Raw genomic sequence first — 27017 nt, forward strand, 5'->3', positions numbered from 1 at the left:
AGACACATGAAAAAATGTTCAAAATCATTAGCCATCAGTGAAATTCAAATCAAAACCACACTAAGATACCATCTTATACCAGTTAGAATGGCAAAAATTGACAAGGCAANGCAAAAATAGACAAGGCAAGAAACAACAATTGCTGGAGAGGATGTGGAGAAAGGGGAACCCTCCTACATTGTTGGTGGGAATGCAAGTTGGTACAGCCACTCTGGAAAACAGTGTGGAGGTCCCTTCAAAAGTTAAAAATTGAGCTACCCTATGACTCAGCCATTGCACTACTGGGTATTTACCCCAAAGATACAGACGTAGTGAATAGAAGGGTCAGATGCACCCCAATGCTCATAGCAGCATTGTCCCCAATAGCTAAATCGTGGAAGGAACCGAGATGCCCTTCAACAGATGAATGGATTAAGAAGTTGTGGTGCAAATATACAATGGAATATTACTCAACTATCAGAAAGAACAAGTTCTCAACATTTGCTGCAACATGGACGGCACTGGAGGAGATAATGCTAAGTGAAAGAAGTCAAGCAGAGAAAGACAATTATCATATGATTTCTCTCATCTATGGAACATAAAAACTAGGAAGATCGGTAGGGAAAAAAGGGCGAAAGAAGGGGGGGTAATCAGAAGGGGAATGAAGCATGGGAGACTATGGACTCTGAGAAACAAACTGAGGGCTTCAGAGGGGAGGGTGTGGGGGAATGGAATAGACTGGTGATGGGTAGTAAGGAGGGCACGTATTGCATGGTGCACTGGGTGTTATACGCAACTAATGAAGCATCNTTATACGCAACTAATGAATCATTGAACTTTACATCAGAAACCAGGGATGTACTGTATGGTGACTAACATAATATAATAAAAAGACACTAAAAAAAAAAAGGCATGACAGCCAAATGCTATGTGAACTCTGCTAGATCCTGATTTAAATAAACCCACTGTAAAAATACCTTTTATTGGTTAGACAATTGACAAAATATTATTATGGACATACTACTAGATAATGTACAGGAATTATCAAATTATTACTAATTTTGTTATTTTTGCTATACAAGAAAATGTATTTTTTAGAGATGTACATTAAAGTACATTGGGAGTGGGGAATGACAATATCTAGGATTTACTTCACAGCACTATTTTGAAAAAAGAGAAAATAATGAAACATGGCAAAATCTTGATAACTGTTGATTCTTGGTTGTGGATGTATGGGAATTTATTCTACTGTTCTATTTTAATTAATGAAAAAAGTCAATGTCACAGAAAAAAAAGAAATTGGTAGTGGTACCTACCTAGATTTGAAGATTCCTTGGTTGATGAGCTGCTATTATTATTATTATTATTATTATAAAAACCTTTCTGTATAAGTAGTATGCAGATTCTAATTCTAGAAATCGAAGCAATTTAGGATGCTGAAGTCCTTTTCTTTAAAGGTGATATTTTATTTGTTTAAAAATGATCAGAAGCAACAAGAACAAAGGGAAAAAGGGGCAGAAGGTTTTTTTGAACAAATTATAGCTGAGAACTTCCCTAATGTGGGGAAGCAAACAGGTATTCAAGTCCAAGATGCACAGAGAACTCCCCTCAAAATCAACAAAAACAGGTCAACGCCAAGACATGACAGTGAAATTTGCAAAATATAAAGATAAAGAGAGAATTCTGAAAGCAGCTACGGACAAAAGGTCTTTAACCTACAAGGGTAGACATATAAGGTTAGCAACTGACCTATCCACAGAAACATGGCAGGCCAGAAAGAAGTGGCATGAAATATTCAACCTGCTAAATAGAAAAAATATGCAGCCAAGAATACTTTATCCAGCAAGGCTGTCATTCAGAATAGAAGGAGAAATAAAGAGTTTCCAGGACAAGCAAAAACTAAAGGAGGTCATGAACACTAAACCAGTTCTGCAACACATATTAAAGGGGACACTTCGAGCAGCAAAGAGAGACCAAAAGCAACAAAGACTAAAAAGGAACAGAGACAATCTACAGGAACAGCAACTTTACAGGTAATACAATGGCACTAAATTCACATCTATCAGTAATTACTCTGAATGTAAATGGACTAAATGCTCCAATTAAAAAACACAGGGTATCAGAATGGATTTAAAAAAAAGACCCATCAAAATGCTGCTTATAAGAGACTCATTTTAGAACCAAAGACACCTCCAGACTGAACGTGAGCAGGTGGAGAACCATCCATCATGCTAATGGACATCAAAAGAAAGCTGGTGTAGCCATATTTACATCAGACAAACTAGATTTTTTTGGAGGGGGAGGGGCAGAGGGAGAAAGAGAATCCCAAGCAGGCTCCACGCCCAGCACAGAGCCCAACATAGGGCTTGATCTCATGACCCTGAGATCACGACCCAAGACAAAAATCAAGAGTCAGATGCCCAACTGAATGAGCCACCAACTGAGCCACCCAGGCACCCCCAAGCAACCTAGATTTTAGACCAAAGATTATAATAAAAGATGAAGAAGGGCACTATATCACAATAAAGGGATCTATCCAACAAGACCTAATAACTGTAAATATTTATGCCCCTAACTTGGACGCAGCTATATACATAAGTGAATTAGTAACAAAATTAAAGAAACTCACTGATAATAATATAACATTAGGGGACTTTAACACCCTACTCACTGCAATGGACAGATCATCTAAGCAGAAGATCAATAAGGAAACAATGGCTTTGAGAGACAGACTGGAACAGAAGGACTTAACAGATATATTCAGAGCATTTCATCTTAAAGCAGCAGAATACACATTCTTCTCAAGTACACATGGAACATTCTCCAGAAGAGATCACATACTGGGTCACAAATCAGCCCTCAATCAGTACAAAAAGACTGAGATCATACCATGCATATTTCAGACCACAACACAATGAAACTTGAGGACAACCACAAGAAAAAATTTGTAAAGACCACAGACACATGAAAGTTAAAGAACATCATACTGAAGTATGAATGGGTTAACCAGGAAATTAAAGAAGAAATTAAAAAATACATGGTAACAAATGGAAATGAAATCATGACAGTCCAAAACCTTTGGGATGCAGCAAAGGCAGTCATAAGAGGGAAGTATATAGCAATACAGGTCTTCCTTAAGAAGCAAGAAAAGTCTCAAATACACAACCTAACCTTACACCTAAAGAAACTGGAAAAAGAACAGCAAATAAAGCCTAAAGCCTGCAGAAGGGAAATAATCAAGATCAAGATTATAGCAGAAATAAGTGATATAGAAATAAAAAACCCCAGCAGACGGGCGCCTGGGTGGCACAGCGGTTAAGCGTCTGCCTTCAGCTCAGGGCATGATCCCGGCGTTATGGGATCGAGCCCCACATCAGGCTCCTCTGCTATGAGCCTGCTTCTTCCTCTCCCACTTCCCCTGCTTGTGTTCCCTCTCTCGCTGGCTGTCTCTATCTCTGTCGAATAAATAAATAAAATCTTTAAAAAAACCAAAAAACAAAAAAACCCAGCAGAACAGATCAACAAAACTAGGATCTGGTTCTTTGAAAAAATTCACAAAACTGATAAACCCCTAGCCAGACTCATCAAAAAGAGAAAGGACCCAAATATATAAAATCACGAACAAAAGAGGGGAGATCACAAACCGAAGAAATATAAACAATTATAAGAGAATATTATGAGCAATTATATGCCAACAAATAGTGCAATATGGAAGAAATGGATACATTCCTAGAAACATATAAACTACCAAAAGGGAAACAGGCAGAAATAGAGAAGCTGAACAGACCCATAACCAGCAAAGAAATTGAATCAGTAATCAAAAACCTCCCAAAAAACAAGAGTCCAGGGCCGGATGGCTTCCCAGGGGAATTCTACCAAACATTTAAAGAAGAATTAATACCTTTTCTTCTGAAACTGTTCCAAAATATAGAAATGAAAGTAAAACTTCCAAAGTCATTCTATAGGGCCAGCATTACCTTGATTCCAAAACCAGTCAAAGACCCCACTACAGAAGAGAATTACAGACCAATATCCCTGATGAATATGGATGCAAAAATTCTCAACAAAATACTACTAATGGAATCCAACAGTCCATTAAAAGGATTATTCACCATGATCAACCAGGATTTATTCCTGGGCTGCACAGGGGTGGTTCAATATTCACAAATCAATCAACGTGATATACCACATTAATAAAATAAAGGATAAAAACCATAAGATCCCTCCATAGAGGCAGAAAAAGCATCTGACAAAATATAGCATTCTTTCTTGATAAACACCCTCAACAAAGTGGGGATAGAAGGAATGTACCTCAACATTATAAAGTACATATATGAAAGACCCACAGCTAATATCATCCTCAATGGGGGAAAACTGACAGCTTTTCCCTTAATGTCAGGAACACGACAGGGATGTCCACTCTTACCACTGTTGTTCAATAGAGTACTAGAAGTCCTAGCCTCAGCAATCAGACAACAAAAAGAAATAAAAGTCATCCAAATCGGCAAGGAAGAGGTCAAATTTTCACTCTTCACAGGTGACCTGATACTCTTTGTAGAAAATCTAAAAGATTCCACCAAAAAATTGCAAACTGATAGAAGAATTCAGCAAAGTCACAGGATATTGTGACTCAATATACAGAATCAACATACAAAAATCTGTTGCATATCTATACACCAATAAGGAAGCAGCAGAAAGAGAAATCAAGGAATTGATCCCGTTTACAACTGCACCAAAAATCACAATGTACCTAGGAATAAACCTAAACACAGAGGTAAAAGATCTGTACACAGAAAACTATAGAACACGTATGAAAGAAATTGAATAAGATACAAAGAAATGGAAAAACATTCTATATTCTTGGATTGGAAGAGCAAATATTGTTAAAATATCTATATTACCTAAAGCAATCTACACATTCAGTGCAATCCCTATCAAAATAACACCAGCATTTTTCACAGAGCTGGAACAAACAATTCTAAAATTTGCACGGAACCAGAAAAGACCCCGAATAGCCAGGTTAATGTTGAAAAAGAAAACCGAAGCTGGGAGCATCACAATGTCTGACTTCAAGCTATATTACAAAGCTGTAATCATCAAGACAGCATGGTACTGGCACAAAAAGAGACACATAGATCAATGGAACAGAATAAAAGAACCCAGAGATGGACCCACAACTATATGATCAAGTAATTTTTAACAAAGCAGGAAAGAATATTCAATGGAAAAAAGAATGTGAAGAATGAAACTGGACCCCTTTCTTATACCATACATAAAAATAAATTCAAAATGGATGAAAGACCTAAATGTGAGGCTGGAAACCATCAAAATCCTAGAGGAGAACACAGGCAACAACCTCTTTGACCTCAGCTGCAACAACTTCTTAGTAGGCATGTCTCTAGAGGCAAGGGAAACAAAAGCAAAAATGAAGTATTGGGACTTCATCAAAATGAAAAGCTTCTGGACAGTGAAGGAAACAATCAACAGAACTAAAAGGCAACAGACGAAATGCGAGATCTTTGCAAATGACATATCAGATAAAAGGGTAGTATCCAAAATCTACAAAGAACTTATCAATCTCAACACCCAAAAAATAAATAACCCAGTTAAGAAGTAGTCAGAAGACATGAATAGACACTTTTCCAAAGAAGACATCCAGATGGCTAACAAACACATGAAAAGATGCTCAACATCACTCATCATCAGGGAAATACAAATCCAAACCAACTGTGCCCTGCAAAATGTCTTTTTAAAAAATTTTTTAATTTAAATTTAATTTAGTCCTTGAATAGAACCTGGTTTGAATAAGCAAATTATAAGATATTTTTGGTATAATTGGGGGGAAATCTGAATAAGGATTTGGTACTAAATGATATGAGAAAATAAATGTTACTTTACTTAGGTGTCATAAAATGGTACTATGGTTATAGTAGAAGGAAGAAGTAGAAAAAATGTCATTTTCATAGAAATGCATACTGAACTACTTAGTATGTTATGATGGATGACAACAGCAAAAATGGCAAAGTTAAGGACCTCCACACACTCATTCCTGAATTAAAACAATGAAAAAAACTGGTAAAAAAAAAAAAAAGTCAGAATAAACTTTTTCAGAATTCTGGAAATTAACTAAAGGCTTACAGCAATCCTCCAGTGGAGAATTCTAGTGGGGAAGTGAAGGCTGTGGAACAGGGGTGAGAGGGAAATATTTTACTATATACCCACATGTACGTTTTGTCCTTTTGGAGTTTAATGGGGATCCGTCCTAAGTAAATAATCAGAGACACCAACACATATAAATATGTTCACCCCAAATGTTATTACTGATTGTGAAAACTTGGCAATAGGCTAAATGCCTCACATTAAAGAAGTCAGGTAAATAAGGTATATCCATAGGACATAATATTTCATGGCCACTAAAATATTTATAAACAATGGCATAAGGACATACTTATGAAATAATATTTAAAAGGCCAGGTATATGTATTGGTTTTCAACTTTTACAGTCAACCCCTAGCTAATATAGAGTATTAATCACAAGGCAATGTAAATGCTAACAACCTTGACAATGTAAAGGAAAATGTACAGTTCACAGAAGGTCAGAAGAAAGAAAGAATGGTGTGCTAGTGTCTGTATCTTAGAAAGTGGGTAATCAAGAGAGACTCACAGAAGCTGAGAGAAAGAGAAACAGAGGCTAAGTTGATACAACAAGAAATAGTGGTATAAAACCCTATTATCTTGAGTTTTGGAGGTAATGACCAGAAAAAAGAAAATAGGAGGTTGTCTCTCAGGCATGGGATTGGAGGTGAGGAAAGTAGAGGTGAAGACCATTGCATTTCATCCTAAACTCCTCTGTGCTATTTGATTTGCTACCAAATATACACATTAATTTGATTAAAAGTAAAAAAAAATTAAAGCAAGATAAAGGATTGTATACACAGTATAATTTCAACCATAAAAAGAAATATATAGGAAAAACAGATTTGAAGGAAACATGGCAAAACATTAACACAGGGGCTGCCTCTGGGTAGCAGAATCATGGGTGGTTCCTTCCTTACATGTTCTTCTATTTTCTGTACTTTCCAACTTTTCTATTTTGCTAATCAGCCAGAAACTATAGGAAAAAATACAATCAGAAAATAGTAACATTTGCTGACTGACTCACTAAGAGAACACTTCCTAGGATTACCCTACCACCTGATGCCCCAACCTCAAGCAAACAGCAGAAATGCCAGATAAGGATGGGTGGGGCCAGCAGGGGATTTTCTGGGGAACCATGGGTACTGAGGTTCCAGCACCCTCTGTGGCAGACTGCTGCAGTAATGGCTTTCAACTTGCTCACATCTCCCTGCAGCTCCCTCTCTCAAGAGATGTTATCTATATCTGCACCCCTGGAATTGAGGCTTGACCATGTTACTTGCTTTGGCCAGTGGGACAACGGAAAACATGACACAGGCAGAAGCTTGAAAAATGCTTGCAAACTGGGGCTTTCCCTCTCTTGCTAATGGACATGCTTCTGCTTTCTTGCGAAAAAGCTTGTGCTGGCTTCCTGGTGAACCAGGAGAGACCACATGGAGAGAGGCACTAGCCACCCCAAATTAGGTCTAGACTCCTGAAGATCATCTTTTTAAACCACCCTGCCTGGGCCAAGCCAGTCCAGACTAGAACTATAACTTAGCCAACCTACAGAATCATGAGAAATGATCAGCTGTCACTGTTCTAAGCTACTAAGTTTGGAGTAGTCTGATAAGCAGCAAAAGCTAACTGACATACCCTCCAATGTGAAAACCACCCAACTAGTGAGATGAATAAAATTCTTTTATTACCCTCTAAATTTCATGTTCAACTCAGTATCATTCTTTCTTCCTTCCTCAGAGCTGGCCTCTCAGCCGGTACAGGTGACAGTCTAAGGAGTCTTGGGCCTTGTGGAGTTCAACAGTCAGCAGACTTTCCCTCATTTGACAACATATTACCAAAGGTCTGGGATGATGGTAGCAGAATGTTCTCAGAAGCCTCAGACTGCTTGTTGGAATCTGTTCAAGGTCTTCTTTTCATCTCAAGCCATATATCAGAAGCAACATGCTCCACTACCTCTGACTTGGCTGAACTGAGTGCATGAAATGTGTCTTATTGATCATTTTCACTCCAGCACCTAACACGGTACCCTGGCACATAGGTGGTACCCAACAAATGTTTGCTGAATAAATAAATGAGTGACTGAATCATGTCTTCTTATGTTAAATATCCCATCTACCCCCCAGCCTATTTTCCCCAAACCATACCTACAGAGTTTAAGGACAGAACACTGGATCACCTTTAGGACTCCATGGAGCATCATCTGAATTCTTCTTTTTCTTGGGTCGAGATTTCAAAGCAGGGTCATCATCATCAGACTCCAGGGAAGGGTAAACTGCAGTGAGAGGGAAAAGCAGAGTAACCTGAGATTTCATCCAGAAGGGTGAAGACAGAATGATACCTACATCTCAGCTCCTCCTACTCCCCTATCAGTAGACCCTTTACTTAATCCAGACTCAAATGCAGGAATCCCTGAATGTGCCACATACTTTTCATACCTTTCCACATTTGTACCTTTGCTGTAAATGTCCTTCTCTAAGCATCACCTAATTCTGATTCATTCACTCAACATCCATTTAGTGAGTAACCTTCATGAGTTACTTTACTGACCCTGCAAAATTTAGCTCTAGGTTCGCTTCCTAAATAAGCCTTCCTTGTTCGTCTAATCTGATTCATATGCCTCCTCAACTCTCCAGAGTATCCTAGGTATACCTCTACTGGAGTTGTTATATAGTATTTAAGAGTTGAAAAGTAAATACGTCACCCCCAATTTACTGTGAGGGCAGGGATAAGTATTATTTGATTACAAATAAGGGAGCCTAACACAATGCAGAGAAGGTACTCAATAAATGTTGGCTGAAATGGAAAAAGAAATGCTATACACATTATTCACACAAAGGGAACAAAAAGACCACTTAGGCTGAACTGGCAACAAGATTACTGAAACTGATATGATCTGAATGGCAAAACACACACATACAATTATCTCATTTTATACACATACACACAAACATCCAGTTTTATCACACTCTCCTCGCAATCCACATGCAACACCTATAGGATTTAATGGGACAATGATGTAGATAGATTATACTGATGAAGTCAAACGCTGTTGCTACTGCTTCTGAACCTAAAAGAGCAGCAAAGTGAGAGTGAAACTTCTTCCTAGTGATCCTGCTCCTGTTAATGACCAGCCTCAAATTTCTCTAGAATTCTGCTTCATCAGAGGAATCCAGTCTCATACTTCCTTCTAGTAGGACCTCTTTATAGGAAAATGAGTTCATTTTTCAGGCCTTCCTTTCTTGAACAAAGAAGTAAAACCCCTGTCTTCTGACCTTATTAAAGAATCTTCAAAAAAAAAAAAAAAAGATGGGTCATTGATTGTCCCTCAAAAGAAATGACTGCTGGTAAGAGTTGTTTGAAAGATCCTATACCTAATAGCCCCAGTGGCTGTCAATATTATTTTCCTGGGTCTGAAAGCGTTTTTCATCTCAAGGAAAGAAGCATGGTATGGTAGAAAAACCTTGAACCTAGGGATCAGATATTATTTTGAAATCTTGGACTGACCCACTAGCTTTGTGACTTAGGAAAACTTCTCTAGGTCTCACCATCTTCACCCACAAAATTGAAATAATACCACCTGCCTTGAAAAGTTGTGAGGATTGAGAGATAATAAGTATAAAGTAACATGCAAAAAGAAATTCCATTCTAAGGTTCATGTCTTATTCAAGAGAGGTTAAGATGTAGATAGGGGCGCCTGGGTGGCTCAGTGGTTAGGCATCTGCCTTCGGCTCGAGGCGTGATCCCGACGTTGTGGGATCGAGCCCCACATTGGGCTCCTGCGCTGGGAGCCTGCTTCTTCCTCTCCTACTCCCCCTGCTTGTGTTCCCTCTCTCTCTGGCTGTCTCTCTCTGTCAAATAAATAAATAAAAAATCTTAAAAAAAAGATGTAGATAATAAGTAAGTCTAGAAATTTAAAGAAAATACAAGTTAAGATACACATATTAAAAATATAAAGGTAGAAGGAGTGATGCCCCCCAAATGCAGTTAGGAGCTTCAAGTATTTGTCCTTCCACTGTAGCAACTGTAGAGCTAGCAAAAACTGTTAAGAATCAACATTGTGGGTAGCTAAATTGTGGAAGGAGCCGAGATGCCCTTCAACAGATGACTGGATAAAGAAGATGTGGTCCATATAAACAATGGAATATTACTCAGCCATCAGAAAGAACAATTACACAACATTTGCAGCAACATGGACGGGACTGGAGGAGAATATGCTAAGTGAAATAAGTCAAGCAGAGAAAGACAATTATCATATGGTTTCACTCATTTATGGAACATAAGAAATAGGAAGATCGGTAGGAGAAGAAGGGAAGAATGAAGGGGGGGTAAACAGAAGGGGGAATGAACCATGAGAGACTATGGACTCTGGGAAACAAACTAAGGGCTTCAGAGGGGAGGGGGTGGGGGATTGGGATAGGCCGGTGATGGGTATTAAAGGAGGGCACATATTGCATGGTGCACTGGGTGTTATACGCAAATAATGAATCATGGAACATTACATCAAAAACTATAGATATACTGTATGGTGACTAACATAACATAATAAAAAATTATTATAAAAAAAAGAATAAACATTGCGGGGACCCTGGAATACAATAAAAAACTTACAACAAGGGGAATGCTTAACAACAACAAAAAAGTCTGCTTAGTTTGGTATTTAAGTAAATTTCTGTCAAGAAATCTCAGTTGACCACTGAGGCTACAGAATGGATTCTTCAGTGACCACACACAAAAGGATACAGTCTACAAAAGTCCTTTGCAAAGTCACTAAATAAACAGATAACTGTAGCTCACAATAAGCAACAACAGCAAACTGGGGAGGGAGGAAAATATGACTTCCAGAGTTACCACATTATATAACATTCAAAATGTCTCAGCTTCGGAAAAACTTATGAGGCATGCAAAGAGACAAGAAAGTATGTCCTACTTACAGAAAAAAAAATTGATAAAAACTCTCCCTGAGGAAGCTGACATTGGACTTACTATACGAAGGACTTTAAATCAGCTGTCCTATATGATCAAAGAGAGCCATGTTTCAACAACAACAACAACAAAATAGAATATAAATAAGGAGATAGAAAAGATAAAAAGGAACTAAATAGAAATTCTGGAGCTGAAAAGTACAACGTGGTGGTGAAAAATTCACTACAGGGATTTAATAGCAGATTTTGAGCAGGCAGAAGAAATAATCAGTGAATGTGAAGAAAGCACAATTAAAATTATCCAGCCTGATGAGCACAAAGAAAGAAGAAAAAATGAACAGAGGCAAAGGGACCTGTGGGACGCTATCAGGCTTACCAATGTATTCATATGGGAGAAGATGGAGAAGAAGAGGCAGAAAGACTATATGAAGGTATAATGGCCAAAAACTTTCCAAACTTTATGAAATACATGAAGATAAACATCTAAGAAACTCAGTGAATTCCAAGTAGGATAAACTCAGAGAACCACACTGAGCTACATTATATTTAAACAGTCCATACATAAAAACAAGGAGAGAATTTTGAAAGCAGCAAGACACAAGCAATTTCTCATCTCAGAGGATCCACAATAAGATTAACAATCAATTCAATTCCAATCAGAAACAGTGGAGACCAGCAGGCGTTTAGGTGATATATTTAAAATGCTGAAATAAAAAAAAAACGGTCAATCAAGAATAATATATTAAGTAAAACTATCCTTCAAAAATGAAGGCAAATTAAGACATTCTCAAGGAGACAAAATCTTTTTTTTTTAATTTTATTTTATTATATTATGTTAATCACCATACAGTACATCCCCAGATTCCGATGTAAAGTTTGATGCTTCATTAGTTGCGTATAACACCCAGCGCACCATGGGGACAAAATCTTAGAGAGTTTGTCATTAGTAAACCTGCCCTTTAAGAAATACTGAATAGAGTCCATCAGCTTGAAATGAAAGGATGTTAGAGAGTAACTCAAAGTTACATAAAGAAACAAAAACCACCAGTAGAAGTAAGTATAGACGTATATATAAAAGCCCATATTGTTGTAATTTGTGTTTTCTGATTCCTCTTTTTGTTTGCTATATGATTTATAATTCCAGTGCATACAATAACTATAAATCTACGTCAGTAGAAACACAATATATAAAGCTTTAAGTTGTGACAAAAAAAACAGATGCGGTAAGAAAACTGTATACAAACAAAGTCTTTGTATTTTATGGAAGTGAAATGGTACTGATTCAAACTAAAGTTGTATAGCTAAGATACTAATAATAATCTCCAGGGCTTACCCTATGAAAAAAAACCCCTAAAAAACATTAAAAAATGAGGAGTGAATCAAATCCGTACACTATAAAAAAAATCAATTAAACCAAAAGAAAGCAGTAACAAGGAAATGAGGAACAAAATGATACAACACATGGAAAACAAATAGCAAAATAGAAATAAGTCATTCCCCATTGGTAATCACTTTAAATGTAAATGGATTAAGTAAACTAAATCCAAAGCTAACAGAAGGAAGGAAATAATAAAGATCTGAGCAGAGATAAATTCAATTGAGAATAAAAAACAATAGAATCAGTGACATCAAAAGTTGGTTCTTTGAGAAAAGATCAACGAAACAGACAAGTTTGAACTAGAGTGACCAAAAAAAAAGGACACAAACACTTAAAATGAGAAATTAAAATGGGGACATTACCGCAGACCTTCCAGAAATAAAAAGAACTGTAAGAGAATATTATGAACAATTGTATGCCAACAAATTAGATAAACTATATGAAATAGACAAATTCCTAGAAGCATACATATCACTTAAACTGACATAAAAAGAAATGGAAAATCTCAACTAACCTATAACAAATACAGAAATTGAATCAGTAATCAAAAAGCTTCTGGAACTGGAGGGGATTATGCTAAATGAAATAAATCAAACAGAGAAAGACAATTATCATATGGTTTCACTCATATGTGGAACATAAGCAATAGCACGGAGGACCATAGGGGAAGGTAGGGAAATCTGAAAGGGGAGAAATCAAAGAGGGAGACAAACCATGACAGTCTATGGACCCCAGGAAACAAACTGAGGGTTTCAGAGGGGAGGGGGATGAGGGGATGGGGTAACAAGGTGATGGGTACTAAGAAGGGCAAGTGTTGTGATGAGCACTGGATGTTATATGCAACTAATGAACCACTGAACACTACATCAAAAACTAATGATGTACTATATAGTGGCTAACTGAATGTAATAAAAAAAAAGAAAATTCAAGTAAAAAACAAGTAATCAAATAGCTTCCATCAAGGCTTCACTGGTGATTTCTACCAAGCATTTAAAGAAAAATTAATACCAATCCTTATCAAATTCTTCCAAGAAATAGAAGAGAAGGGAACACATTCTAACTCATACCTTTGAGGCCCTCACATCAAAGACAGAAAAAGATACTACAGGAAAAGAAAACTACAGACAATATGCTTTATAAATATTGATGAAAAAATCCTCAATCAAATACTAGCAAATTCAGCAGTCTATTAAAAGGATTATACACCATGACCAAGAGGAATTTATCCCAGGAATGCAAGAGTGGTTCAAAGTAAGAAAATTAAACAACAAAATTAATCTATTAATGCATGATGGATAAAGAAAATATGGTATATGTGTAATGGAATACTAGTCAGCCATAAAAAAGAAGGAAGTCCTACCATCTGCAACAACATGGACAGACCTTGAGGGTATTATGCGAAGTGAAATAAGTCAGAGAAAGGTAAATACTGTAATGATCTTGCTTATATGTGGAACTTAAAAGAAAAAATCCAAATTCATAGAAAAAAGAGATCAGATTTGTGGTTACCAGAGGCAGAAACTGGGCAGTGGGAGAATTAAATGAAGATGGTCAAAAGGTACGAACTTCCAGTTATAAGATAAATACATACTAAGGATTAGTGTACAACATGACAACTATAGTTAATGCAACTGTCTGGTTTATTTGAAAGCTGCTAAGAGAATAGATCCTAAAAGTTCTCACCACAGGGAAAAAAAAACTCTTTTTTTCTTTTTTCGTAACTATATGAGACCATGGATGTTAATTAAACATACTGTGGTAATTATCTCACAATGTATGTAAGTCACGTCATTATACCGTACACTTTAAACTTATACAATGCTGTATGTCAATTATTTCTCAATAAAACTGAAAGAAAAGAAAAAAGGAATATTTTTCAAAATTATGAAAGAAAAAATTAAATTCATTTGAATTTTAATGACAAAAATATATTTCCTTTTCCTAAAAAAGGAAAGTCAGTATAATACACACATTAATAAAATGAAGGAAAACACATGATCATCTCAGTTGATACAGGTAAAGAATGACAAAACCCATCACCCATTCAAGATAAAAACATTCAGAAAACTAGAAAAGGGGACTTCTTCAATACAGTAACAGGTTACTTATAAAAACCCATAGGTAACATCACACTTAAAAGTGAAAGACTAGGGGTACCCGGGTAGCTCAGTTGGTTAAGCATCTGCCTTCGGCTCAGGTCATGATCCCAGGTCCTGGGATTGAGTCCTCCACTGGGCTCCTGGCTCAGCAGGGAGCCTGCTTCTCCCTCTGCCTGCCACTCCCCCTGCTTGTGCTCTCTTTCTGACAAATGAATAAATAAAACCTTTTTAAAAAATATCTGTTGTATTTCTATACACTAGCAAAGAACAATCTGTAAAGAATATTAAGAAAACAACTCCATTCACAATAGCATCAAGAAAAATAAAGCAAATAAGTTTTAACCAAGGAGGTATGAGACTTATATACTGAAAACCACAAAACATTACCGAAATTGAAGCCCTAAATAAATGGAAAACCACCCTATGTTCATTGATTGGATGTCTTAATATTGTTAAGATGGCAATAATACCCAAAGCATTCTACAAATTCAATGCAATTCCTATCAAAATACCAATGGCATTTTTTTGTAGAAATGGAAAAGCTGATCCCCAAATTCCAATGGGACCCCAAATAGCAAAAACAATCTTAAAAAAGAACAAAGTTGGAGGATTCCATTTCCCAATTTTAAAACTTACTACAAAGCTACAATGATCCTACACTGTAGTCCTGGTATAAGGATAAATATATAGATCAATGGAATAGAATTGAGAGTCCAGAAAAAAAAACCCTATGTCTATAGTCAATTGATTTTTTTAGAGAGAGAGAACAAGAGAAAGAGAGCATGTGTGAGGGGGGATTGGGGGGGGGAGGGAAGGGCAGAGGGAGAGAGAGAGTGAGAATCTTAAGCAGGCTCCAAGCCCAGTGCAGAGCCCAACGCAGGGCTTGATCTCATGACCCTGACATCATGACCTGAGCTGAAATCAAGAGTCAAATGCTTAACCAACTGAGCCACCCCAGCTACCCAAAAATCAACTGATTTTTGACAAGGGTGCCAAGACCATCCTATGGGGACAGGGCAGTCTCCTTACAGGTGTTACAGGGACACCTGCGTGGCTCAGTCGGTTACGCATCTGCCTTTGGCTCAGGTCATGATCTCAGGGTCCTGGGATGGAGTCCTGCACTGGGCTCCTTGCTCAGTGGGGAGTCTGCTTCTCCCTCTGCCCCTCCTCCCTGCTTGTGCTCTCTCTATCTCAAATAAATAAATAATACCTTTAAAAAAAGCCTAAAAAAAAACCCTGGTCTTATACAAAGAAAAACAGTAAAATTTTAACTCAATTGACAAAAGAAAGATAAATTAAAATCAAATATTAAAATTTATTCAAACAATCCAAATGAGGGGGAGAAATGAAAAAGAAAGAAACAAAAAGCAGAGGAAACAAATATAAATGACATAATAAAATGGTAAGCCTTTATCTGAACCTATCATTAGTTACATTAAATGTAAATGGTCTAAAAATAGATTATCAATAAGGATTTTTTTAAAAACCGCAAGATTCAACTAAACGCCAGCTACAAAAAACTCACATTACATGAAATCATATAGATAGGTTAAAAATAAAAGGATAGGTCAGCCACTTAAATTTCCCCTGAAAAATACCTAGCATTTTGTGCATTTTTAATTTGTCAAAATGTCATTGTTTCTTAGTTTGTTTTCCAGCATGACATCTGAGATCCTTATATTTCTGTGTGTAAATCTAGCTCATTATTTCTATACTAACATTTATCATTCTTGACTTCTCCTTTCCCCAAGGGATGGGCATCAAGGTCCCCTATAGGAATATTGGCATACTTGTCTCCTGATGGATCTGTGGGAGACATTGTCCAGACTACATGTTCCACAGTGAGATTTCACAATTAACGATCCTGTCACCAGATTGTACCAGTTTGGTCCCACCACATCCCTGCAAGCACTGAAGTCAGAATTCTAAATTACACTAAGTGATCATGTGGTTGTATCCATTTGCATTTTCTTGCTGATAAGTGAGGTGTATAGATGTTTCCTGACCTCCAATGAATGGGTCAGTTCAATCTTATAAGCCTATTTTCCTTTCCTTTTTTCAAACAGTAAATGCCAGTTTCCTCTTGGATTAGTTGAGAGAAATGAGGCCTCATCTTATTCTCAATTATTTCAGTGAATAGCAGTGAGAACAAATTCAAGCTTTTTTTTCTCTTGTGTGTGAATGTGAATCAAATATCACTTGGGAATCAAAGATAAATGATACAGACTGAGTTCTGGGTCATGGTAAATATGAATGAATGAATGAATGAATGAATGAATAAAAAAATGAGGATAGAAAAAGATATATCATACCAACATTAATTAAAGAAAGCTGGATTGACTATATCATCAGACAAAGTAACTTTACACCAAGGAAAATTACCTGGGATAGGAAAAAATATAATAACATAATGACAAGAAGACATAACCATCAATCAACTTGATCTAATTGAAATTTTTATAGAACACTTAACCCAACACTAGTAGAATACACATTCTTCTCAAGTTCACAGTGCAAAATTATCAACATAGACTAAACCCTGAGTAATAAAACAAATGGTAGTAAAAATTAAATAAAACCAAAAGCAGGTCCTTTGAGAAGATCCATTAAATTGATAAAATGCCAGCAAGAATGACAAAAAAAGACAATGGGGCGCCTGAGTGGCGCAGTCGTTAAGAGTCTGCCTTCGGCTCAGGGCGTGATCCCAGTGTTCTGGGATCGAGCCCCGCATCAGACTCCTCTGCTGGGAGCCTGCTTCTTTCTCTCCCACTCCCCCTGCTTGTGTTCCCTCTCTCGCTGGCTGTCTCTCTCTGTCAAATAAATAAATAAAATCTTTAAAAAAAAAAGACACAAATTACTAATATCAAGAATAAAAAGAGACATGCTAAAGACCTCATAGACATTAAAAGGATAATAGGAGGATATTACAAACAACTCTGCACCCATAAATTTTACAACTTAGCTGAAATGGATCAATGTCCTGAATGATACAAACTATTAAAACTCACCCAAGGAGAAACAGATAACCTGAATAATCCTACACCTACTAAAGAAAATAAAATCATAGTTAAAACCTGAAAAGGAAATCTCTACGCCCAGGTGGTTTCACTCACAAATTCTACTAAACATTTGAAAAAAGAAAAGAACTGCTAATTCTACACAACCGCTTCTACAAAATAAAAGAGAAGGGAATATTTCCAAGCTCATTCTTTGAGGCCAGCACTGCTCTGATACCAAAACTAAAGTCAGGGAGTAAAAGAAAAGAAAATTACAGACCAATATCCATCATAAACATACACACAAAAATCCCCAGTGAAATTGTAGTAAATCAAATCCAGTAATATATAAAAAGAATAATACACCATGATCAAGTAAGGTCTATACTATAATTTTAAGTCTGGTTCAATATTTGAAAATCACTCAATGTAACCTGCCATATTAACAGACAAAAGAAGAAAAACCATGTGATCATATCCATTGATGGAACAAAAACACTGAGCAAAATTCAACACCCACTCATAAACAAATTCCCAGCAAAACAGGAATAGAAGTGAACTTCCTTAACCTGATAACCTACAGCTAACATCATAATAGTGAAAAAACTGAATGCTTTCCTCCTTAGATTGGAAACAGGTAAGGGTGTTCACTCTCACCTCGTTGTGCTGGAAGTCCTAGCCAGAAGAAGAAATAAAAGACTTACAGATTAGAATGAAATGAATACAACTGTCCATATTTGTACATGACATGATCATCTATACAAAAAAATCTCAAGAATATATTTTAAAAACTCCTAGAATAGGGGCGCCTGGGTTGCACAGCGGTTAAGCGTCTGCCTTCGGCTCAGGGCGTGATCCCGGCGTTATGGGATCGAGCCCCACATCAGGCTCCTCCGCTAGGAGCCTGCTTTTTCCTCTCCCACTCCCCCTGCTTGTGTTCCCTCTCTCGCTGGCTGTCTCTATCTCTGTCGAATAAATAAATAAAATCTTTAAAAAAAATAAAAAAATAAAAAATAAAAACTCCTAGAATAAGTGAATATACCAAGGTTGCAGGATACAAGGTCAGCAGACAAAATCAATCACATTTATATATCCTATCATTAAACAATTAGAAACCAAAAGTTTAAAAAGGTACCATTCATATCTCAAAAAAATACAGAATTTTGGGATAAATCTAACAAAACATGTGCAGGATCTATACGTAAAATCTTTAAAACACTGATGAAAGATATTTTAAAATGACTAAACACAGAGGGAATACCATACACATAGAAGACTCAATATCTAAGGTGCCAATTGTCTTGCAGTCACTGTAGAAACTGATGATTTCTCAAAAATTTAAACATAGAATTACCATACGACCCAGCAATTCGACTTGTAGGGCAAATGAAAATATATGTCTGCACAGAAACAGATGCAAATGTCTATAGCAGCATTATTCATAATGGCCAAAAGATGGAAATAACCCAAATGCCCATCAGCAGATGAACAGATAAACAAATTGTGCATATCCATACAATGAAATACTATTCATCCATAAAAAGGAACATACTGATACATGCTACAACTTACACGAACCTTGAAAAACTGCTAAACAAAAGAAGTCAGACACACAAAAGGTCACATATTACATGGTTACTTTTATATGAACTATCTATAATGGGCAAATCCATACAGACCGAAAGCAGATGAGTGGTTACCAGAAGACAAGAGGAGGGGGCAGCATAGGTAATCACTTAATGGATTTGGGGAGTTTTTCCTGGGGTGAAAAAAATTTCGTGGAAAATGCACTAAATGCCACTGAATTGTACACTTTAAAATGGTTAAGCTACATGCTTTGTGAATTTTACCTCAATAAAAAATAAAGATGCCAATTCTCCCCAGATTGATGTATACATTTAAACACAATTCCAATCAAAATCCTGGTGGAAATTTTTGTGGATTCAGACAAACCCATTCTAAAATTTACATGGAAAGGCAAAATTGAAGAACTCATACTACTTGATCTTAAGAATTGCTGTATAGCTACACTAATCAAGACAGTGAGGTATTGGCAAAGAGATAGATACATACCTCAGTGAAAAAAATAAAACAATCCAGAAACAGATCCACACAAATATGGCCATTTGATTTTTTACAAAGATGCAAATGTAAGTCAATGGGGAAAAGAGTCTTTTCAACAAATGGTCTTGGAACAACTGGACATCCATACGCCAAAAAAAGGGTGAACCTCAACCTAAACATACCTTGTGTAAAACTTTAGTCAAAATAGATCATGTTTAGAAATGTAAAACCTAAAACCATAAAATTTTTAGATGAAAAGAGAGGAAAAAACTTATGACCTGAGTTTACATAAAGAATTGTTAAATGAGACATAAAAAGCGTAATCATTAAAAGATAAAAGTGATACAGTGGACTTTCTAGAAAATGAAAGTGCTTGCTTTAAGAAAGGAAGTGTTAAGAATGAGAGAAGCTACAGACTAGGAGAAAATGTCATGTATCTGACAAGAGACTTGAACTTAGACTATATAAAGAACTTTCCAAGCTCAACATTTAAGAAAAAAAAAAACAATTAAAAAATAGCCAAAAGTTGGAAGATGGAGGAGTAGGAGGATCCTGAGCTCATTTTGTTCCAGAGACACACCACGTTAACAGCCACATTAGTGCAACTGACCCTGAAAATGAAACAAAGACTGGCAGAATGGACATTACACAGTTCACTACAGACAGGAGATCACATCGAGAAGGGTAGGAGGAATGGAAACAAGACTAACCATAAACAGAAGGGACACTATAAGCACAAAGAAGTGAGAGGATGAGACCCCATTCCAGGCACCCTAGGCACAGTGGACCCACACTGGGAAGACAAATTTCCATAACAGTTGGTTTTGAGAACAAGTGGGGCTTTGAGAGTTTTTACAATCAGCAGGGTTGACTTCTGGGTGCTTTAAAAATCAACAGGCTTAGATCCTAGAGAGGGCTTATACCCTGAAGAGCTGGGGGGCAATCGAGAACTGGGTGCCAGACCTTTAGGGGCCAGTGTACAAATAACCCAGCCAAGATAAAGCATAGAAGCAGCAGTCTGAAAAGCACCTGGGGTATACTGAAGATTTATTTACTAATCTCAGAACTTGTGCTAGAGGGGCAGGGATATTTAGGAGACCTCTCCAAGAACAAAACTGTTGGCGGGCACCATTTCTCCTCCCCCATCCCAGATAAGCCACTTATGGAAACCAGTGCAAACATTGTCCACCTATCTTGCTAGCACCATGTGCCTTACCCCCATGCTCTCCTGCCAATCAGCCCATCCAACCTGTCCAACTCAGGAGGCAGGCCTCCCTCCAAAGCTACTCCTGTCCTAACATACCCTGCAAGCAACCCCAGCAGGGAAGAGTGCCATTCCAAAATGACTACTGCCCAGGGAAGACGGGAAGATAACCACACACACCAGAATGCCCTTAGTTCCAGCGCCAAAACTTTATAACTGGCAGCACAGAGTTAGTGCTCTGCCCATCAGTCCTGGACTGGGGACAGGCATCTGGTCTGTCAGCCCCACCAAGCAATGAAAGCCTTCCAGAGTACAACATAGGGAGACTGCCCTGCAGACCAATGTGACTGCAGCCCCAGCAGATGGGCTGAGAGCAGGCAAGTGTCTAACTACTGACACCACCCGATTAAAAGCTTGTGGCAACCCCAGACAGGCTCTTTAACAGCACAGGGACCAAACCCTGCCCTGTGTGCCCAAAGTAGGCAGAGAGGGCCATTGCAACCAACTGGACTGAAGGCAAACACAGATGAGCTACAACAGTAGGGCACGTGCACTCACATAGGAGACACCCCTAAATTTCCTGGTTCTGGTGAACAGGGAGCACTGTGTTACATGGTACTACAAGACCTCTTCTTCATAAGGCCACTACTTTCAAGATCAGGGATGTAGCCTAATTTCCTAATAGACTGAAACAAAGACAGTCAGACAAAATGAGAAGACAGAGGAATATGTATCAAATGAAAGAACAGGACAAAACCACAGCAAAAGGGCTAAATGAAATGAAGATAAATAATATGCCTGATAGAAAATTCAAAGTAATGGTCACAAAAATACTCACTGGACTTGAGAAAAGAGTGGAGGGTCTCAGTTGAGACCTTTAACAAACAGAAAATATAACCCAAGGAGGTCCATTCCAAGACACATAGTAATTACAATGGCAAAAAGTGGTGATAAAGAGAATTTTAAAAGCAGTAAGAGAAAATAGAACAGTTACATACAAGAGAAACCCCATAAAGCTATCAGCTGATTTTTCAGCGGAAACTTGTCAGGCCATATGAAAGTGGCGTGATACATTCAAAGTGCCAAAAGGAAAAAACTTGCAACTAAGAATACTCTACACGCCAAGGATATCATTCACAATAGAAAAACAGATAAAGAGCTTCCCAGGGGCGCCTGGGTGGCTCAGTCGTTAAGTGTCTGCCTTCAGCTCAGGGTGTGATCCTGGGGTTCTGGGATCAAGCCCCGCATCAGGCTCCCTGCTCCGCTGGGAGCCTGCTTCTTCCTCTCCCACTCCCTCTGTTTGTGTTCCCTCTCTTGCTGGCTGTCTCTCTCTCTCTAATAAATAAATAAAAATCTAAAAAAAAAAAAGTTTCCCAGCCAGGGGTGCCTGAGTGGCTTAGTGGGTTAAACATCTTGACTCTTTTTTTTTTTAAAGATTTATTTTATTTTATTTATTTGACAGAGAGAGATACAGCCAGCGAGAGAGGGAACACAAGCAAGGGGAGTGGGAGAGGAAGAAGCAGGCTCACAGCAGAGGAGCCTGATGTGGGGCTTGATCCCACAACGCCAGGATCACGCCCTGAGCTGAAGGCAGACGCTTAACGACTGTGCTACCCAGGTGCCCCAAACATCTTGACTCTTGATTTCAGCTAAGATCATGATCTCAGGGTTGTGAGATTAAGCCCCACATCAGGCTCCACACTGCACATGGAGCCTGCTTGAGAGTCTCTTCTTTCTCTCCCTCCGTTCCTCCCTCTACTCCCTCTCTTTAAAAAAAAAGTTTCCCAGCCAAAGGTTAAAGGAGTTCATCACCAATAAACCAGCCCTGCAAGAAATGTTAAAGGGAAATCTTTGAGTGGAAAGAGAAGGCCATAATCACGAGTAAGCAAATAATGGGGAAAATTTTCACAGGTAAAATGCAAACACATAATAAAAGTAGTACACGAATCACTATCAAACCAGTAGGGAGGTGAAAGCACAAAAACAGTAAAATCAATTATACCTATAAAAACTCAAAAACTCAAACAAAATCAGAATGAAGGAGGAGAAATAACAACCACACCATAGGAATACAAAGGATTATAAGAATACTATGAAAAATTATATGTCAACAAATTGGACAGCCCAGGAAAAAATGGATAAATTCCTAGAAAAATATAACCTTCTTCAGGGAGAAATAGAAAATCTGAACTGACTGATTACCAGCAATGAAATGTAATCAATAATCCAAAAACTCCCAACAAACAAGTCTAGGAACAGATGGCTTCACAAGTGAATTCTACCAAACATTTAAAGAAGTGTTAATACCCACCTATTCTACTTGAATTATTTCAAAAAAATTGAAGAGGAAGGAAAGCTTCCAAATTCATTCTGCAAAGCCACCATAACCCCAATACCAAAACCAGATAAACACACTAAAAAAGGAAAACTACAGGCCAGTATCTCTGATAAACACAGATGCAAAAATCCTCAACAAAAGAGTAGCAACCTGAATCCAACAATATATTAAAAAAATCATTTACCACGCTCAAGTGGAATTTATTCCCAGGATGCAAGGGTGGTTCAATATTCACAAATCAATCAACATGATACATCACATCAATAAGATAAAACCATATGATCATTTTAATAGATGTAGAAAAAACATTTGACAAAGTACAACAGCCATTCATGATATAAATCCTCAACAAAGTAGGTTTAGAAGGAACATACCTCAACATAATAAAGGCCATCTATCAAAAACCCACAGCAAGCATCATACTCAATGAGGAGAAACCAAGAGCTTTTCCCCTAAGATCAGGAACAAGATAAGGATGTCCACTTTTACCACTTTTATTCAACATAGTACTAGAAGTCCTAGTTGTTACAGTCACACAAGAAAAAGAAAGAAAGAGTATCCAGACTGGTAAGGAAAAAGTAAAAGTTTCATTATTTGCAGATGACATAATACTATAATAGAAAACCCTAAAGACACCACCAAAAATCTATGAGAACTGATAGATGAATTCAGTAAAGTTGTAGGAAACAAAATTAAACACACAGAAACCTGTTGCATTTCTATATACTAAAAATTAAGTGGCAAAAAGAGAAATTAAGAAAACAAATCCAGTTACTATCGCACCAAAAATAATACAATACCTAGGCATGAACTAAATTAATAAAGTGAAAGGACTGTATTTTTAAACTATAAAACAATGATGAAAGAAATTGAAGATGACACAAACAAACGGAAAGATATTTCATGCTCACGGATTGGGAGAACAAATATTGTTAAAATGTCCATACTACCCAAAGCAATCTACAGATCTAATGTAATCCCTTTCAAAATACCAAAAACATTTTCTCACAGAACTAGAACAAATAATACTAAAATCTGCATGGAGCCAAAAAAGACCCTGAATAGCCAAAGCAATCTTAAGAAAGAAGAACAAAGCAGCAAAGCTGGAAGTATCACAATCCCAAATTTCAAAATATATTACAAAGTTGCAGTAATCAAAACGGTATGGTATGGGCACAAAAACAGACACACCGATCAATCAAAAAGAATAGAGAACCCAGAAATAAGCCCACACTCATAGAGTCAATTAATCCACAACAAAGGAGGCAAGAATATACAATGGGGAAAAGCCAGTCTCTTCAACAAATGGTGATGGGAAAACAGGACAGCTACATGCCAAAGAATGAAACTGGACCATTTTCACTGGACCATACACAAAAATATACTCAAAATGGATTAAGGACCTAAATGTGAAACCTGAAACCATAAAACTCCTAGAAGTAAACACAGGCAGTAATCTCCTTGACATTGGATGTAGAAATATTTTTCTAGATAAGTCTCTTCAGGCAAGGGGGACTAAAGTAAAATTAAACTATTTGGACTACACCAAAATACAAAGCTTTTGCAGAGCAGAGGAAACCATCAACAAAACAAAAAGGCAACCTACAGAACGGGAGAAGATATTTGCAAATGATATATTCAATAAGGGGCTAATATCCAAAAAATATAAAAAATTTCTACAACTCAACACCAAAAAACCCCCAAATAATCTGATTTAAAAATGGGCAGAAGACCTGAAAGGACATTTTTCCAAAAATGACATACAAATGGCCAACAGACACATGAAAGATGTTCAATATCACTAATCATCATGGAAATGCAGATCAAAACTATACTGAGATATATCTTACATCTGTCAGGATGGCTAAAATCAAAGACAAGAAATAACAACTGTTGGCAAGGATGCAGAGAAAAGGGAACTCTTGTGTACTGTTGGTGGGAATGCAAAATGGTGTGGCCACTGTGGAAAACAGTATGGAGGTTCTCACAATTAAAAAGAATTACCACATGATCCAGTAATTCCACTACTGGGTATTTACCCAAAGAAAATGAAACACTAATTTGAAAAGATATATGCACTCCAATGTTTATTGCAGCGTTATTTATAATAGCCATGATAAGGATGCAACTCAGCCACAGGTAAGTCCATCCACAGATGAATGAATAAAGAAGATACAAGACTGAGATTGTATATATATATACACACACACACACACACACACACACACACACACACACACACACTGGACTATTACTCAGCCACAGAAAAGAGTAAGATCCTGCCATTTGCAACAATGTAGAGGGACCTACAGAGTAGAACGCTAAGTGAAATAAGTCGGTAAGGGAAAGACAAATACCATATGATTTCGCTCATTTAAGAAACAAAACAAAGGGACAAACAAACAAAAAACCAGAATCTTAAATACAGAGAACAAACTGCTGGTTGCCAGGGGAGATGGTTAGGGGGAATGGGTGAAACAGATAAAGGGGATTAAGAGTACACCTATCTTTTTTTAAAAGATTTTATTTCTTTATTTGATGGGGTGGGGGACACAAGCAGGGGAGTGGGAGAGGGAGAAGCAGGCTCTCCACTGAGCAGGGAGCCCAACACGGGGCTCGATCCCAGGACACTGGGACCATGATCTGAGCCAAAGGCAGGCACTTAACTGACTGAGACACCCAGGCACTCAAAAGTACACTTATCTTGATGAGCACTGAGTAATGTACAGAACTGCTGAATCATTATATTGTATACCTGAAACTAATATAATACTCTATGCTAATTATACCTCAATAAAAAATATATGCAAAGTCATTCAAAGTGTCTATTTAAATACATCTCAAAAAAGAAGATATATGCATGAATGGGCAACAGATACATCATTAGCCATTAGACAAGCCATTAAATGAGCTATTCACTATATGCTTATTAGGATGGCTAAATCAGTTCAATGACAACACCAAGTGCTGACAAGCATGTGGAACAACTGAAACTCTCACACATTACTGGTAGGAATGTAAAATGGCACCACCACTCTGAGAAACACCTTGGCCGTTTCTTATACACTGCCCATACAGTCCAGGAATCCCATTCTAAGGTATTTACCTAGAGAAATGAAAAGTCATGTTTCTACAAAAGCCTGCATGTGCATGTTCATAGCAGCTCAATTCATAATCACCCAAAGCTGGAAACCCAAATGTCCTTCAGTGAGTGAATGGATAAAGAAACTGTGGTATACAATGGACTACAGCAACAAAAAGGAACAATCTATTGAAACACAACAACATGGATGAATCTTAAGGGCATTATGCTAAGTGATAGAAGCTAATCTGAAAATATTACATATGGTGTGACTCCATTTACATGACATCCTGGCAAAGGCAAAAACCACAGGCATGGAGAAGAGCTCAGTGGTTGCTAGGTGTTAGGGGTAGACGGAGGGCATGACTACTAAGGGACAACATCAGGGAGTTTGAGGAGGTTCTGTATGCTCATTTTGGTGGTGGTTACAAGAATCTAAACATGTATACCAACAAAGCCAATTTTACTTTATGCTAATTTAAAGGATAAAATTTTAAAAACCCTTTATCAAAAGGGAAAACAGACTGAAAATAAAGGAAAAGAGCTTTCAACCTGAGACGTTGTACAAAGAACATTAAGAGAAAGGAGTAAAATAAAACCAGAAATTAACAGTAAACAAACATGATTAGTAATCAAACTAACTAAACAAAATTGTTGAACACCACGATCAAGTACAGCCAATCCCAAGACGGAAATGTCAACTCAAAAGCAGTAATTCTATTACTTACTGTAAACTACCATTAACAAATTAACAGAGAAAAACTGTATTTATAATCAAAAGATGCCAAAAACCGTGTGCTAAAACCTAATTCCATTTCTG

The 27017-nt window shown here is 37.3% G+C and overlaps 1 protein-coding gene across 6 annotated transcripts in view; it reads right to left on the minus strand.

The window, feature by feature from the left end:
- The window catches only part of PHF8 (PHD finger protein 8), a 105535-nt gene that overhangs the window by 13090 nt on the left and 65428 nt on the right, over positions 1-27017 (minus strand). For 5 of the 6 annotated variants that reach the window (XM_034649343.1, XM_034649342.1, XM_034649341.1 and 2 more), the window contains one exon: positions 8291-8386. In XM_034649343.1, the coding sequence (XP_034505234.1) occupies positions 8291-8386 (96 nt within the window). Of the gene's footprint in view, positions 1-8258; positions 8387-27017 lie in introns of all 6 variants that reach the window. The other variant, XM_034649346.1, reaches the window with a different exon arrangement.

The sequence above is a fragment of the Ailuropoda melanoleuca genome, chromosome X (genome assembly GCF_002007445.2).
Source record: "Ailuropoda melanoleuca isolate Jingjing chromosome X, ASM200744v2, whole genome shotgun sequence".
NCBI lineage: Eukaryota > Metazoa > Chordata > Mammalia > Carnivora > Ursidae > Ailuropoda > Ailuropoda melanoleuca.